Below are 17,288 nucleotides of genomic sequence, written 5' to 3'. Positions count from 1 at the left end.
CAATCTTCTGGCCCTACTCCTGTAGACAACGAGGATATAAAAATCAAGGCCAATGGCTCTGCAATCTCCTCCCTTGCTTCCCAGAGAATCCTAGGATAAATGCCATCAGGCCCAGGGGGACTTATCTATTTTCACCCTTTCCAGAATTTCCAACACCTCTTCTCTACATATCTCAAAGCCATCCATTCCACTTAATTGTGACTCAGTAGTCACATTGACAACAATGTCCTGTTCCTGATTGAATACTGACGAAAAGTATTCATTCAGTGTCTCCCCAATCTCTTCAGCCTCCACACGCAACTTCCCACTACTATCCTCTGATCATCTTGTATGCCTCTATTAAGTCACCTGCTTAACCTGCTTAAGTCACCAATAATATTAATTCTGAAACAGATATCGTAATCCTTTTGGAAAATTTCAAGATGAAAACCTTTTTGCCCTTTGCACTTTAAGCTAGTTCTGGAAATGTCTCAAATGCTACTGTGCTGGCACCAAAGAACATAGAACATTACAAGGCCCTTCGGCCCTTGATGTTGTGCCGATCTGTGAAAGCAATCTAAACCCCATCTAATCGACACTATACCATTATCATCCATATTTTATCCAATGACCATTTAAATGCCCTTAATGTTGGCAAGTCCACTATTGTTGCAGGCAGGACATTCCACGCCCCTACTACTGAGTAAAGAACCTACCTCTGACATCTGTATTATATCTATCACCCCTCAATTTAATGCTATGTCCCCTCACGCTAGCCATCACTATCTGAGGAAAAAGGCTCTCACTGTCCGCCCTATCTAATCCTCTGATCATCTTGTATGCCTCTATTAAGTCACCTGCTTAACCTGCTTAAGTCACCTCTAATGAAAATAGCCTCAAATCCTTCAACCTTTCCTCATAACACTATCCTCCATACCAGGCAACATCCTGGTAAATTATCTCTGTAATCTTTCTTATGGTTCCATATCTGTCCTATAATGCGACGATCAGAACAGTACGCAACACTCCAAGTGCGGCCACACCAGAGCTTTGTACAGCTGCAACATGACCTCATAGTTCTGACACTCAATCCCTCTACCAATTAAAGCTAATACACTGTATGCCTTCTTAACAACCATAAATAATTGTGCTTTGCTTGAGCTTGCTGCTGCAGTTAGACATTTCAGAGTCTTCAGTATTTGATGTGAATTATTTTTTAAAATTCACGTTACAAGTTTTGATTTACATTGCAATCAAATTATCATCTCATAATTACCATTCTGGTCAAGCCTTAATCCTTCTCTGTTTTAGGACATGTGGAATGAGTAATGCTCTTCAACTGTATCCCTGAATGAAGTCATGCATTAATTTAGACTAGTTTTTCCAAGGTGGCATTATTCATACCATTTTTTGCAACAGGAGAGACATGCCTGTACTGGCTGATTCCACCATCAGTGCAGAGATAAATTAAAATGATATTTGGGTGTGGAACTAAGTTATTTGTAACAAAGAAAGTTATAAAGATAGAATTAAAAAGCAACTGAGATTGTTGAAATAAATCATGTAAATAATTATGACTGCTACATTGTTACAGCCCAGCTTCAGTATGCTATTTCTAAAGAAATTTTAAGCCTTTTTGGATTGAAGGAGGCATAATGCTATTCTGCATAAAAGGTAATTAACACATTGTACTTAACACCTACCAGTAACTTTTTAAAGTCAGAGGTGATGAAGACAAAGATCATGGAACACATAAGATCTGAGCCTTTGGGCAATGATATGTATTCTAAAATAATAAAATGCAAATTTAACAGTATGTCATTTTTTTGATTTCCGTTATTTGTTTAAATTAGTATTTTGAGGAATAGTAATCCAAATTTAATTCTGAAAATAGAAATTCCTGTTGATATTTGTGTGAAAGTACATGATGAATTTGTGTGGCATTTCTGTGTTAATTGATTTATTATCTGAATTATCTGTCTCTATCTTAAATATCCTCAGTGACTTGGCTTCTACAGCCTTCTGCAGTAATGAGTTCCACAGATTCATCACACTCTATCTAAGAAATTCCTCCTCGTCTCTGTTTCTGAAAAGTTGCCCCCTCACTAAGAGGAGGTGTCCTCAGGTCCTAGTCTATCCTACTAGTGGAAACATCATCTCCAAGTCCACTGTATTCAGGTTTCTCAATATTCTGTAAATTTCAACAAAATCCCCCTTCATCCTTCTAAATTCCCACTGACAACAGACTCGAAGTCCTCAACTGCTCATATGACAAGCCCTTCTTCCCTGGGATCATTCTTGTAAACCCCATCTGGGACCCTTTGAAGCCAGCACACTCTTCCTTAAATAAAGGCTGAAAACTGTCACATTATTCTATATGTGTCTGACCAGAATCTTTTACAATCTCAGCAGTAGATCTCTGCTCTTGTATTCTGGCCTTCTCAAAATGAGTGCTAACATTGCATTTACTTTCCCAACTGTTAACTAAACCTAACGTTAGCCTTAAGAGATATCCCTTTATGCTTCAGATTTCCGAAGCTTTTCCCCATTTAGAAAATGATCTATACCTCCTCTTCCTACTTTGCATAACCTCACACTTTCTCACAATGTCTTCTATCGGCCATTCCTTTACCCACTGTCCTAGCCTGCCCAAGTCCTTCTGCAGCTTCCCTGCCTCCTCGTGCTACCTGTCCCTCCATCTGCTGGGGATACTGTGGAATTCTCACCCAGAGTCAGTTGTTGAGAAAGAAACTAAATCAACATTCAAGATTAGATTAGATATGTGGATTAGATTACTTAGTGTGGAAACAGGCCCTTCGGCCCGACAAGTCCATACTGACCCTCTGAAGAGCAACCCACCCAGACCCATTCCCCTACATTTACCCCTTCACCTAACACTACGGGCAATTTAGCATGGCCAATTCACCTAACCTGCCCATTTTTGGACTGTGGGAGGAAACCAGAGTACCCAGAGGAAACCCACACAGACAATGTGCAAACTCCACACAGACAGTTGCCTGAGGTGGGAATTGAACCCAGGTCTCTGGCACTGTGAGGCAGCAGTGCTAACCACGGTGGCACAGTGGCCACCGATAAGGCTACAATAGGTTATGGGAACAAGATGTGCAAAGATGATTTATGTTTTTTTGTGCTAATAGAGCTTGTTTGAACCAAAGGACTTATTCTCATGCTATAACTTCTATTTTTATTTATGGAAATAAGTAGACTACAAATATAAAAAACAAAGAGGACATCAAAATAGGAAGTGTTGAAGAAACTCAGCAGGTCTGGAAGCACCCGTGGAGACAGAAAGAGTTAAAATTTTGAGTTTGATATGACTCTTGCTCAGAACTACTGAAGACAGCATTCAGTGGAGCACATTCCTATGTCATGTTGTGTAAACTTTACATTGTTATAATTGGTCTGCTCTTCTTTGTGGCTTTTCCCTGCTTGGCTAATGTTCCATTTTGTTGAAAAGGCTTCGGGTTAACTTATGTCCAATAACCTGTTTTGAAAATGCTGCTCACATTTTTGATAGTGTGATAAATTCCCCAAAGCAGTCAATACAACCCGCAACATTTTTAAAAACAAGAATGAATTTGCCTTAACTGCTAATGTTAACTGAACTTTCAAATATACCCAGGATCTGGATTTAGGTCTGTACTTGTGTTAAAAACAATTCAGTATTTTCTTGGGCTCTACCTTTATATGTGTATTGAGTTTCATTGAAAACCACCAGTTAGGTTTTTTTGAGTAACATTTCTTTACAGATAAACAAACATGTTTACCTTTATAAGGAGTAATGATATTAACTTGTGTTGTAATCAAATCATGTTTAGCTATGGGAACTTTCTTTAGAACTTCATTAGAACTTTCATTAGAACACCTCATCAAGAACATCCCTGTGCCTCCATTTCTTGCCTTTTAACAACTGCTAAACCTTAAACAGATCATGATTTGTAGCAAACTGCCCAGACTTCAGGTTAATAACACCATACAACCCTGCCACAGCAGCTGCTGCAAGACATGTTAAAGTATCGACACTGGTAACACCATTACACGTGGGGACACCTCCCACCATGCATGCAGTGAGTACTCGTGACTTGGCCAACATGGTCAATGTCACACACTACATGCAAGAATGCTCTGAGGCATGGTACGGTGGTGAGACTGTAAAACTATACAGAGGGTTTGTCAGTTTGACATAGCATTGGGACACAGACAGACTTCATACCTATTAAAAAGCTGAGCTATCTTGAGAATGTAATTTAATGGATATTCTGGGATTTACATGTCAAGAACAGAAACCAGCATATCCCATTCTAAAAAGTGAAAAATTTTAATCCTAAAATTAATTACTGCATCACATCTCCATGACACTGGACTCCTTTGGCTATTAATTCTGTGAGCATGATCTTAACCTTCACAACCACCTGATGAAGGAGCAGTTCTTCAAAAGCCAATGCTTACAAATAAACCAGTTGCACTATAACCTGGTGTTGTGTGATTTTTTAAAAACTTCATTAGAACTGTTATGCATTCCAGATAGCATCATTTAAGGAGCAAGCAGTAGATGTTTTGAGCTTGCTGGAGTTGATATACAAGGAAAAGAAACGAATGACTTCTAAATGCAGAGCAAAAGGGAAGCTGAACTGACAGTGGTCGTGTCTGAAAACAAAACCAGCTGGAGATCAGTGGGTCGGGCAGCGTCCTTGGAGAGAAAGCAAGCCAAAGTTTGGAGGGTCGATGACTCTTCATCGGAGCTGCAGCATTTATCCAACGGTGGGTGGGGAGGGATGAACTGCTGGGGGAGAAAGGATGTTGATAGTTCAGATTAAGCGATCTGAATGTGTCACAGCAGCACGTAACACAATGACGGGAATCAAAGAATGAAAGACACAGCGTGAATAGATTAAAAGGTAGAGGATACGCAGGTCGAAAGGGCAGCTTGAAGAATTAATAAAGTGGGAAAATGCTGCAAAACCCCGACAGAAAAGCAGACGGATCTCAATACTGAGGGGAGATGCTTGAGTATTTCTTAAAGGAAATTTCAGCTCTTCCCTCATGTACTGTATTCTGTTTTACTTTCGGTCTGCTGAAGGCATCCACTGTTATTTCTACTTCCATTGGCCCTGAATTTGGAGCTTTATATTACAGCCACCCCAAAACGTGTATTTTTTTAAATCTGCGGCAAGTTAATGTCAGTGCTAAGGGATACAGTTTGAGAGTGAACCTGATTTGCAGTGATTGGAGCGGTTTCCGCATACTTGTCGCTGACATTTGAAAACTGGTTCCACCTGAAATGTACCTGCAGGAAGTAAACCATCCCCCTAAAAACCCAGCAAATGTACTTCAATGTAGTTTTAGTCCAAGGTGAAAGCACCGCGTCTGGATGAGTGGGTTCTCTGCCCTCTCTCTCTTTCAAGCCCCAACAAAACATTTCAGAGCAATTGCATGGAACTGGAGAAGTGCATCTGGAAAAGCTGCTGACGGATTGTGATGGAAAAGACCTTGCGGAGCTGCCTCCCGTGTCTGCGGGTGCTCTGGGACCGCCTTTGGCCCGAACCTCCGCCCGCGACCTCCCCTCCAGCTCGGCGTCAGGTTGCTGTTATCTCGGGTCCCTTGGTGGACTCCAAAGTGTCCGCCTTAAACCCAACCCCAGTGGCGCCTCGCAAACCAGGACTTGTCTACGCCGCACTGTACGATTTCCAGGCCAGGTCGCCAGAAGAGCTGTCCCTGAAACAGGGCGAGAAACTGAGAGTCCTCCGAGATGAAGGGGACTATCTGTTTGCACAGAAAGCCGCCGGTTCCGCCGAGGGTTTGGTTCCCACCAACTACGTGAAAATCGTTGAGAACTTTGCAAATGAACCGTAAGTAATTTTATTGGCAAATCTCCCACGTGTCCCGGTTTTCTCTTGTGTACATGTTAGTAAAATAAACCAGGCAGAAAGATAAACTTGCATTCATATAAGGCCATCAGGAAAAGGCCATTCAGTATGATCATGACTGATCTGATATTCCTTAAGTCCATTTTCCTACCTTTTCCCCATAACCCTTAACTCCCCTATTGATCAAGAATCTATCTCAGCCTTAAAAATACACAATGACTCTGCCCTCTCAGCTCCCTGTAGTAAGAAGTTTGCAAAATAAATTCCTCCTTTTCTCAGTGTTAAATCGGCACCCTCTTATTCTGGGTAAAAACAAGGACTGCAGATGCTGGAAACCAGAATCTAGATTAGAGTGGTGCTGGAAAAGCACAGCAGGTCAGGCAGCATCCTCTTATTCTGAACTATGCACTCTACTCTTAGACTCTCCCATGTGGGGAAACATCATCTCAGCATTTACCCTTAAGAACCCTGTATATTTCAATGAGATCATCTCTCCTTCTTCTAAACTCAGGTGAGTACAGTCCCAACCTGTTTAGCCTTTGCTCGTAAAACAATCCATCCATATCAGGGCTCATCCTAGTGAACTTTCTCTAAACTGACTCCAACAAAATTAGGACGTCAATTATCTAAATGAGACGAGCAGGGAGTATTTTGTTCGGATAATTGATCGTTCAGGTAACCGGAAACAAGCGGTAATTTATGAGCGCTGGTTATCTGAACATTTCTCTGTTATCCAGCAATGCACACTATAACGCCGTTTAATGGATAACTGATCTATCATAATCAAACTGTAATTTATGAGTGCCGATTATCAAACATTTCTTGGTTATCTGGCAATGCACGCCATAATGCTGTTTAATTGATAACTGAATGCTGAGTTGCCTAATGCCATTTTTAAAGAACCTTTAAATCTTGTTCGGATAGTCCGAAATTCAGATAATCGAAGTTCTACTGTATATCTTTCCCAAAACTGCTCACAGTACTCTATATGTGGTGTCATCAGCACCTTGTACAGTAATGAGACTCCCCTGTCTTCTACCCAACCCTTTGAAATAAGGAATAGCATTGCATTTGCCTTCCTGAGAACCTGCTGCATTGCATACTAGATTTCTGTGTTTTGTGCATGGGTTTCCCCTGTAGACCCTGGGAATGTACTGTAGTCTGAAATTTCCTTCAGCGTTTGGTCAGAGATGTGCAATATCTGGACACAAGTTCAAAAAGTCAATGTTAGGACCTAAACAGGGCTGGTGCAAGAATATTGGGTGCCTGAGATGAACCTTCAGCCTCAGCAACACCCCCCACCCCTCCCAAACACATAAAGGTAATTTTCAAAATAATTTTTATGCCTAAGCATGAATAATATTTCAGTATTGACAATTGCAAATTTAATCTGAAGGAGATTATTATCATCCTGATTGTTCTTGATCACTGTTATACACTTTCCACAACTTATATGCTGGAAGAAATGCACATTACAAGAGGCAGTGTACACATTATAATATGATGCTGTGTATTCCTTTCTGGTTTATTCTGTGTGTAATTGGCACAGTCATTACAATAGAATGAGTTACATTCAATGATATTCTTTGATATTATTTACTGATTCACAGCTTTGGAATCATATTAGATGTTCAAATTTCTACAACCACCACATTAACGGAATGAGGAATATACTATGAAATTTTGGGAAAGGCTACAGTGTAAATACGTAGAAGCCTATATGTTTTTCAGTATCTGTGTGTGTGTCTCAATAGATATTGAGCTTTTATTTGCATTATCAAAGTCTCTTTGTTTACTTAAGTGGTTTGTTAGTTTGGTTTTTAGCTCCCCCAAACTTTTGCTGATCTAAGTGTCTGCCTAGTTTTACCAACTGGTTGCTCTGGGTATAAATGTGGGTAACATGCCTCTTGGATCAATGTTTGACCTGGCATCTTTTTGTACCTTAGCAAAAAATGACCTCTAAAACTGCTCCTGTGAAACCTTTGGGATGTTGTTACTATGTTAAAATGCTATATAAATACAACTCATTGTAAGTAGAGTGTGCCAAGATCTCATCCTGTAAGATGGTCTAAAGAATTATTAAATTGTTTTGTCCCGTTAACAAAAACAGAGTTAACGTTTTACATCCAGTGAGTCTTCAGAACCACTCTGAAGAAGGGTCACTGGACTAGAAACATTAACTCCATTGCTCTCCACAAATGCAGCCATACATGCTGAGTTTCTCCATCAATTTCTGTTTTTGTATCAGATTTCCAGAATCTGCAGTTCTTTATTTTAACTTCTCCCTTTTCCTGCCCAGTTAGAAATCCTTCCTTGTCTTTGCCCCTTCCTATATCTATAACCTTTTCCAACTCTACAACTCAAGATATCCGCTGTCATCTACATCTCATCAACCATTAGTCGCTGTAAATTCTGCTGCCAAGCCCCTAAGCCCTGAAAGTCTCACCTGAAACCTTTTAACCTGTCCTCCCCTTGAAAAGCTCTTTCAAACCTATCCCTTGACCAAAGATCTTCATTCTCCATTTGTAGCAACGTCAGATTCCTTAATGGAAGAAATATGTCACTTTAGAAATTTAAATGTGTTCCCAGCTGCAGCTTCTTGAACATGATGTGCCTAATGTGCATGAGTGATAGTTAAATGAGTTGAAACTGAATTCTTCTACAAATTTGAATGTTTATTCTTTGTCTACTTGGTTCTTTCCTAGGACCATGAAAAGCGACCTTCATTTGTGCTTAATTTGTGACTAGGTACATTCACAAGAAAGGATAGAATAGGAATGTATCAGACACATCTTTGAATCTAACATTCCAATTACATCCATTGGTAAATTCCAGAGTACTATATCAAAGTACAATATCAATGCATACTTCTCTTGAGGTACAGTCACTGTGATGTAAGCAAATGCAGCAGCCAATGTGTGCACTGCAAAGTCTCTCAAACAAGTATCAGATATATGAAAATTAATTTGTATTTGCAGTTGTTCAATAGAAGATTGTCAGATAGAAGACTGGCAGAATTGATTCTAAGCAAGCCACAGTACTGAGACAGTAAAGTCATACTAGCAACATAATAAAATGTTTGGAATAATACTGTTATCACCACCTGAATTTTTTTTGAAGTAATGTTATTAGATTAGATTAGATTACATTACAGTGTGGAAACAGGCCCTTCGGCCCAACAAGTCCACACCGACCCGCCGAAGCGCAACCCACCCATACCCCTACATTTACCCATTACCTAACACTATGGACAATTTAACATGGTCAATTCACCTGACCTGCACATCTTTGGACTGTGGGAGGAAACCGGAGCACCCGGAGGAAACCCACGCAGACACGGGGAGAATGTGCAAACTCCACACAGTCAGTCGCCTGAGGCGGGAATTGAACCCGGGTCTCAGGCGCTGTGAGGCAGCAGTGCTAACCACTGTGCCACCGTGCCACCCACGTGTTCAAAGAAGGTTGATTTTGGATTTTTCATTTTATATACAGGCCATCCTAGGTGAGCTTGTTTTATGTCAAGATCCAAATCCAACAGTATCTCGGTTGAAAGTGCTCAAATACTTCAAATCACTAGCCAGGGGATTTTTATCTCATTGATCTAGACTGAATTCAAACCAAGATCCACATTGGAAAGTCTTTTGGTTGACCCATCCCAGTACCTTAAATGAAAGTGTCGACTATGAAGAAAAAATGTCATCCAGGGCACTTATTCACTTAAACTTTCTCTTTCTTTTTTAGAAAAAAATGCTACCTTAGCATTGCAGACATACAACTCTACATAGGTGTGGAGTTAACCTTTCCAACAGGAAAGAACAAGCCTTGTGGATTATTAGGTTAAATGATAGAATGATAGACTATATGAACGTTAATCGACGTTTCGGGCATAAGCCCTTATGCCCGAAACGTCGATTCTCCTGTTCCCTGGATGCTGCCTGACCTGCTGCGCTTTTCCAGCAACACATTTTCAGCTCTGATCTCCAGCATCTGCAGTCCTCACTTTCTCCTCCTATATGAACGTTAAGGCAGATTTCTAGAATTGTGATTGTTAGATGTACACAACATCAAATAAGCTGCTAAAGAATTATTTTTCAAAATAAGCAAAACAGTTTTCTCCTCTATAAACATGCCTAAATGAAAAAGAATCTGAATTGGGTAGATGAAAAATAAATACAGAATTTGTTTCAGTAAGTTAGCCCCACAGATCTGCTCAGAAACTAACAATTCGACTGTCCTAGGATCTTTTATAAAGTCATGGAGTTGTACAGCATGGAAACCGACCCTTTGGTCCAACTTGTCCTTGCCGACCGGATACCCTAAATTAATCTAGTCCCATTTGCCAGCCCTTAGCCCATTTCCCTCTAAACCCTTCCTATTCATATATCCATATAGATTCCTTTTAAAGGTTGTAATTGTACCAGCATCCACCACCTCCTCTGGCAGCTTATTCTATACACACACCACCCACTGCATGAAAATGTTGCCCATCAGATCCCTTTTAAATCTTTCACCTCTCACCTTAAACCTATGCCCTCTACTTTTAGACTTCCCTACACCAGGAAAAAGACATTGGCTATTTATCCTAACCATGCCCCTCATAATTTATAAACCTCTGTGAGGTCACCCTCAGCCTCTGACACTCCAGTGAAAATAGTCCCAGTCTTTTCAGCCTCTCCCTACAGTTTAAACTATCCAGCTTCAGCAACATCCCTTTTCAGAATCCTTTCAAGTTTAGCATCGTTCTTATAAGAGAGAGACCAGACTTGAACACACTGTTCCAAAAGTATTCTGAACTAATATCCTATACAGCACAACATGACATCCTAACTCCCAAACTCAATGCATTGACTAATACAGATTAGGTGTGAAAATTAATGATATCTGATTGTGTTGTTGTCTTTCACTGTATCAATAACTACAATGATAGTCCTTGTAATTCTTTTGTGTGAAAGTGGCACCTAATCTGCATGTGGCAAGCTTTCACGAACTGCGATGTGATGATGGCCAGATGACCTCCTTTTTAATGCTGTTGACATTGATCACTGTATGAATAACTTGTTCTGTTTGTTTGTTTGTGTGTGTCTGTCTGTCTGCCTACCTGATAGCAATGTCACTTGAAATTAATTTTAAATCCCAGGAAATACAATCCAGTATCACATGCTGCATTCATACATATAATAATAAAATGAAATGATTGCGATCTTAAATGTGGAAAGTTATTTGTAAGGTTTTTAATAATACATAAATACACATGATTAAGTGCTGGGAATAAGAATAAAAGTAATGGAAATTAACAATTTTTTAAAAAAATTCACTGTATTCCTTTAGTTTGCCAGAAAAGTAAGTTATTTCATTGAAGTTATAGAATCCCTACAGTGCTGAAAGAATTCATTTGAGTCTGCATCGACCATCCAAAAAGCAACCCACCCAGGCCCAGCATCCCCACCCTATCCCTGTAACTCTGCATTCATCATGGCTAATCCACCTAACCTACACATCCATGGACACTAGAGGACAATTTAGCATGTCCAATCCACCTAAAGTGCACATCTTTGGACTGAGCGAGCATACCCACATAAACACAGGGCAAGTGGGGAAACTCCACATAGAAAGTCTCCTGAGGCTGGAATCAAACCCAAATCCCTGGTGCTGTGAGGCAACAGTGATAACCACTGAACCAAAGTGCTGTCCCAACATTTTTGTTGACGTACCCTCTAAACCGCCTGTGATTGGCCTTCAACCAATAGGAGGGATAAAAGCTCCCTTCCTATCTGCCCTCCAACCTCCACAGTAGTCAGCAGGATTTGAATAAGAAAACCCCAGTTGTTTTCAAGTCCATCATCTTAACCACTCTACCATGACTACAGAATCAATCAGTTGAACTCAAGTTTTATTTTTCACCATGTGTGTATTTTACAACATCACAAAGAATTAAAAAAAAAACCTAGTCAGAGTTTATATAATCAATTCCCCTTTTTCTTGCAGTATTCATTTGATTTTTTAACTGATTAAAATTAGGACATCTGATGTTAATGATTGAGTCAGCTTCTGACTTTGGGCACCATGTCACAATTCTGCATTCACAAGTCAGGAGTTACATAAAGTTTTATCCAATTTCCCAATTTGTGTTTCAAATCTGTTCATACAGATCATTTGAGTTCATTTGAGTTCATTTGAATACAGTTCATTTGAGTAAATTTTGCATTTTCTAACAACCTGATCTTATGGAATTTGCAGTTAATTTTTTCAACTTGTTGGTAGTTGTATGTTATAGAAAACCATGACATTCTTCATTTGAATGCATGCTGCTACTCACATGCAGAAATTCAACTACTTTCCAATTGTGACTTCGCAATGACCTTCCTTCCTGGCCTTTATGTTAGTAGTTTTCTTGGGCATCACCTCTTCTGTTTCCTTGAAAATCACTATAACCACCCAATCTTCAATTTTTATCAATAACTGCTTACTTTAATTCCTTGAATGTGTCAATTGCCCCTCATACCCTAGCAATCGTTATGATCGATTCTCCTGTTGTTTTGCTGGTTGTGTATACAGCGAAAGAGACTACTGGTCTCAGACTATGTTGATGTCTACTGATGTGTGACATTAGGTCAAGTCTCTGATTTGAATAATTGATTGCAAATACTGCCTATGAAGCCATTGTTAGTGATGATTCTTGTCTTTGGCATTCTGCTACATTTGCTTGTCCTGAAGACATTTGATTCTGTCTTCCTCAAATGTTGAAAGCATTTGATGACATATTTTCCCATTCACGTCTGTCCAAGTTTGTTTAATTATACGTATTTGGGTAGCTTGCAAACAAGCTTGGCTGTCAGAATATCTTTACATTTAAGTTTGGGACATCAATACGCTCAATTGGTAGTAGAATGCTGCCATTGATCTGCAGGATTCTTCAATACAACAAAAACCAAAATTGATGGTCTGGCAGCATCTGTAGAGAGAAATCAGAGTTATGGTTTTGGTCCATGGACCCTTTTTCAGAATGTTTCTGATTTCTAGCATCTGTAGTTCTTTGATATTTGTGTTTAATCTTCAATACAAACCACAAGATCTATCCGGTGAAGTTGAGCTCTGATGAGCCTATGCTTTCTCCTCCTAATTTACAAGATCCTCAGTGTTACAAACGTTGTTTTGCCATCTGACGTTGCAAAGACATTGAAGATGGAATGCTTCCTGTTGCTTTTATATGATGCACTAAATCGTTCAAGTCTTGCACTATGAAGAGATGTTGCAGGAAGCTTGCATGGTAGGTGTTGATCTTTGTTCTCTGACAAACTCCACGTTCTTTCCAAAGTCTGTGAGTAAGCTTGCCAAGCAATGAACTTGCTTTTGTCAGGCAATTCTTGATTTTTGCCATCCAGCAGAATGTTATTGGATACTGCCAAGATAGGAAAATCTCCTCTCTGTACAGATGGATGCATTATTGATGATGACTGTGGGGCCTTGAAGTACCTGGCCAGGTACAAAAATTACAAAAGTAGCAATTTGGTCTTATTGTTAGACCAAAGTGTTCTGAAACTACGATAAAGTGATCAGTAAGCAGCTGTATATCCTCAAGTCTGATACAAGAGCACTCAGCTTCAGTCAAGCATTCACTTAGGAGTGTGAGCTTAAAGCTTTGCAAGTTGAAGATGTTGTCATCTGTCTTGAATTTAATGTTTACTTCTGTGTCATTATTTCTGGGTATGCGATGGAACATGCCTGAGAAATGTGTGGCAAACAGAGCGGGAGTTAAAGCTGTCTCCTACCTTGCCATTAAAAGATTAATTTCCACATTTCAACTTTAAATTGGTGTTTCCAACATTTAATAAGTAGGCCATTCAGCCCATCAAATCTGCTCCACCATTCAATGAGATCATGGCTGATTTGATAAGCCTCAACTCCATTTTCCTGACGGCAATCGATCCCTTACTAATAGAAATGTGTTTGCCTCAACGTTGAACATAACAAACAACTCAGTCACTGTACTAAAGCATTCTGCAATCACTCTGCATTGAACTACTAATATTGGATATTAATTGTTTGTTAAGTGTATAAATCATTCACTTTTTTTGTTGTATCTTTCAATGTTTTTGATATTGAATAACCAGTTTAAATTGCTGTTCCTTGCTTATACCTTTCAACACTGTGAAAGGAGTTTCAGTATGTAAAGAAAGTACAAATGAATGTGCTTCTTTTATGTAATTTCATCCTCAAACTAATAGCCCTACTTGTATTAGGAAGCCTGTCCAGCTAAGTTGAATGATGTTTGCAACAAGTTACTTTTTTGTTAGGATTTGAATGTTCATTTATTTTTCTCAATCATCTTAAGTCCATAAAATGTCAGACCATAAGTACGCCATTCAGCCCATCAAATCTGCTCCACCATTCAATGAGATCATGGCTGATTTGATAAGCCTCAACTCCATTTTCCTGACGGCAATCGATCCCTTACTAATAGAAATGTGTTTGCCTCAACGTTGAACATAATGAACAACCCAATCACTGTACTAAAGCATTCTGCAATCACTGTGCTCTGAGAGAAGAAAGTCCTCCTCATCTCTGTTCTCAACGAGCAATCTGAGTTTGAGATTATGGTGTCTGCTCCTAGACTCACCCACAAAGGGAAAACAACCTTTCAGCACCCACCCTGTTAAGAATCTTGTCTGTTTCAATAAGGTCTCCTCATAGGAAAATCCCTCCATACCTAAGATAACTCTAGTCAACCTTCACTTGCCTCCCTCCAATGCTAGTATATATTTCCTTTAGATAAAGAGACCAAAACTAATAGTTGTATTCTACAGATTAGATTAGATTAGATTACAGTGTGGAAACAGGCCCTTCTGCCCAACAAGTCCACACCGACCCGCCGAAGCGCAACCCACCCATACCCCTACATTTACCCCTTACCTAACACTACGGGCAATTTAGCATGGCCGATTCACCTGACCTGCACATCTTTTGGAGTGTGGGAGGAAACCGGAGCACCCGGAGGAAACCCACGCAGACACGGGGAGAACGTGCAAACTCCACACAGTCAGTCGCTTGAGTCGGGAATTGAACCCGGGTCTCAGGCGCTGTGAGGCAGCAGTGCTAACCACTGTGCCACCATGCCGCCCACAAATTTAAATTTATGCATTTAAATTATCACTGTACCCTGATGAAGGATCACTGAACCCAAAACATTCATTCTGCTTTCTCTGAACAGATGTTGCCAGACCTGCTGTGTTTCTCCAGAAATTCTGATTTTGTTTCAGATTTCTGGCATCTGGAGTTCTTTGTTTTATATCATTATATTCTAGATTCATTCTAACTAGTGCTTTGGATAGTTTTAGCAAGACTTCCCAATATTTATACTCCATTCTCTTTGAAGTAAAGGCATTAATTCCTTTTGCCTTCTCCATTACCTGCTGAACATTTTGCAATCATGCACAAGGACTTTCTACAGTCTTTCTCAATTTAAATAATATTCAGCTCTTCTGTTCTCTCTGCTGAAGTGCATAACTTGTCATTCTCCTACATGTGTTTCCATCATTTTTGTCTAGTTACTCAACCTGTCTATATCCCTCTGTAAAGTTGTCATTCTCACCACTTGCCTTCCCACTTGCTCTGTGTCATCTGCAAACTTGGCAATAGTATATTCATTTTCCTCATTGAAGTCAATGTAAATTGCAAAGAATGTGGCCTCACAGTACTGACCTCCGTGGGACTCCATGATTGTAGGTTGCCAATCTGAAATTGCCTCCCATATCCCAATTCTCTGTCTTCTATTAGATAGTCAATGCCCTATCCATGCTAAAACACTACCCCAAAAACTATGTGTTCTTATTTTATTAAATAGATTCACGTGGTATCTTACTGAATGCCATTCGGATATCCAAATATATTACATCTACTGCTTCCACTTTATCTATCCAGCTTGTTACTTCCATAAAACTTTCTAAAACATTTGTCAGGTATGATTTTCTACTCATGAAGCCATGCTGACTCTGCTTAATTATATTTTTGTGTTTCTAAATTCTCTTTGATAATAGACTCTAACATATTACTAATGACAGGCGTTAAGATAATTGGCCTGTCATTGCTTTTCTTTTGTTCTCTCCCTTTTTGAATGAGTGTGTTACATTGGCAGTGTTCCATTCATCTGTTAAGAATTCATGAAAACCTACTACCAGTACATCCACTATCTCCGCTGCTACTTCCTTGAATATCCTAAGATGTAACCAATCAGGTCCTGGGACCGATCAACCTTTAACTCCATTTGCTTCCATAGTATTATTCTCCAGTACCAATCTTGAACCTTCTTCCTTAATTTAAATTGACAGGTTTACCTCAAAATTACAATTGTTGAATTATTTTATTTGTGCCCATTTCTGTATCTCCACCCTAAACACATGTAGCAATACTGACAGGAGAAATTACACTTCAATTAAGAAAGAAAACTATACAAAAGATGAACAAACAATAGTGGCATTGTCCCTTTCCTGACATCCAACTTTCAGATTTTAGTATAATTGCTGGATATTTCATTGTGTACATTCAGATTATAAAAGTGTTATGTAATTGTTTAGAATATATTGATATATTTTCAGAACTGATGTAAAGGATACACATGCTTAGACTTAGATTGTTCCATATGTTACGACACGAGGGAAAACCATGTGCTAATTTAAACCAGCAATACAGAAAAGATTCACCACGTGCTATAATCTGTTAAAATTCAAGAGGCAAAGAACTATCCCAAAAGTCACTATTTAAAGTAAAAGTTAACAACTTTTTTTAAAGTCTAACAGAGAATAATTAACTAACAACTATTTACAACTCCTTTCTCTAAATCTATCATTTACCTTCCACTGAACAATAATGGTCCAATAAAAAAATCCCGATTACGAGTTACAAAAAAAAATCACGTTTCAAAACCAGTCAGCTTGCCGAGTGTCCTCTGTAGATTTTCCCTCTGTCTTCTTTTCTTCTTCTTAGGGATTCTGTTTCACAAGTTGCTGACAGGTAAAGGTACCTTCTGAGAGAGTTGTTCTGCAGGCAGCCTGTATTTGTTGGTCGCTTGACAGTTCTCTTTGCTGCTCTGGATAACTGTTCAAAATGTCTGATATTTATACCTCAAAACATCAGATCGTTTCATTGATTTTAATATTGTCAAAATACTAAATTCAAACTTGATTGGAGTTTGGTATCTTGGGGCATAATTTAAACTGATTGACCAAATTTGAATTTGTTTTTGTCTCCAGGCAAGCCAGCCACTCTAGCTGTTTTTCTCCAAATGTTACATTGTTACCTTGTTTAGAACACTTTACTGTGTCAGGTAGTTCTGCTAGCTTTTCAACTCTCTTAAACGTACAGTACACCTCTACACCTTCATAACACATAATTGTTAGTTACTGCTGTTTCACATATCATTCATTC

General features: G+C 39.3%; 1 protein-coding gene and 1 long non-coding RNA gene across 4 annotated transcripts in view; one reads left to right on the top strand and one right to left on the bottom strand.

Moving 5' to 3' along the window:
• The window catches only part of LOC122560149, a 199,581-nt gene that overhangs the window by 149,418 nt on the left and 32,875 nt on the right, over window positions 1–17,288 (bottom strand). The window lies entirely within an intron of this gene.
• Window positions 4,772–17,288, top strand: part of LOC122560146 (tyrosine-protein kinase SRK3-like) — a 67,300-nt gene continuing 54,783 nt past the window's right edge. For both annotated transcript variants that reach the window (XM_043710454.1, XM_043710453.1), the window contains exon 1: window positions 4,772–5,849. In XM_043710454.1, the coding sequence (XP_043566389.1) occupies window positions 5,479–5,849 (371 nt within the window). In that variant the 5' untranslated portion in view covers window positions 4,772–5,478. The remainder of the gene's footprint in view (window positions 5,850–17,288) is intronic.

The sequence above is a fragment of the Chiloscyllium plagiosum genome, chromosome 20 (genome assembly GCF_004010195.1).
Source record: "Chiloscyllium plagiosum isolate BGI_BamShark_2017 chromosome 20, ASM401019v2, whole genome shotgun sequence".
NCBI classification, from domain to species: domain Eukaryota; kingdom Metazoa; phylum Chordata; class Chondrichthyes; order Orectolobiformes; family Hemiscylliidae; genus Chiloscyllium; species Chiloscyllium plagiosum.
Note: the sequence above shows the minus strand (reverse complement) of the source record. Positions and strands in the feature narration are given on the sequence as shown.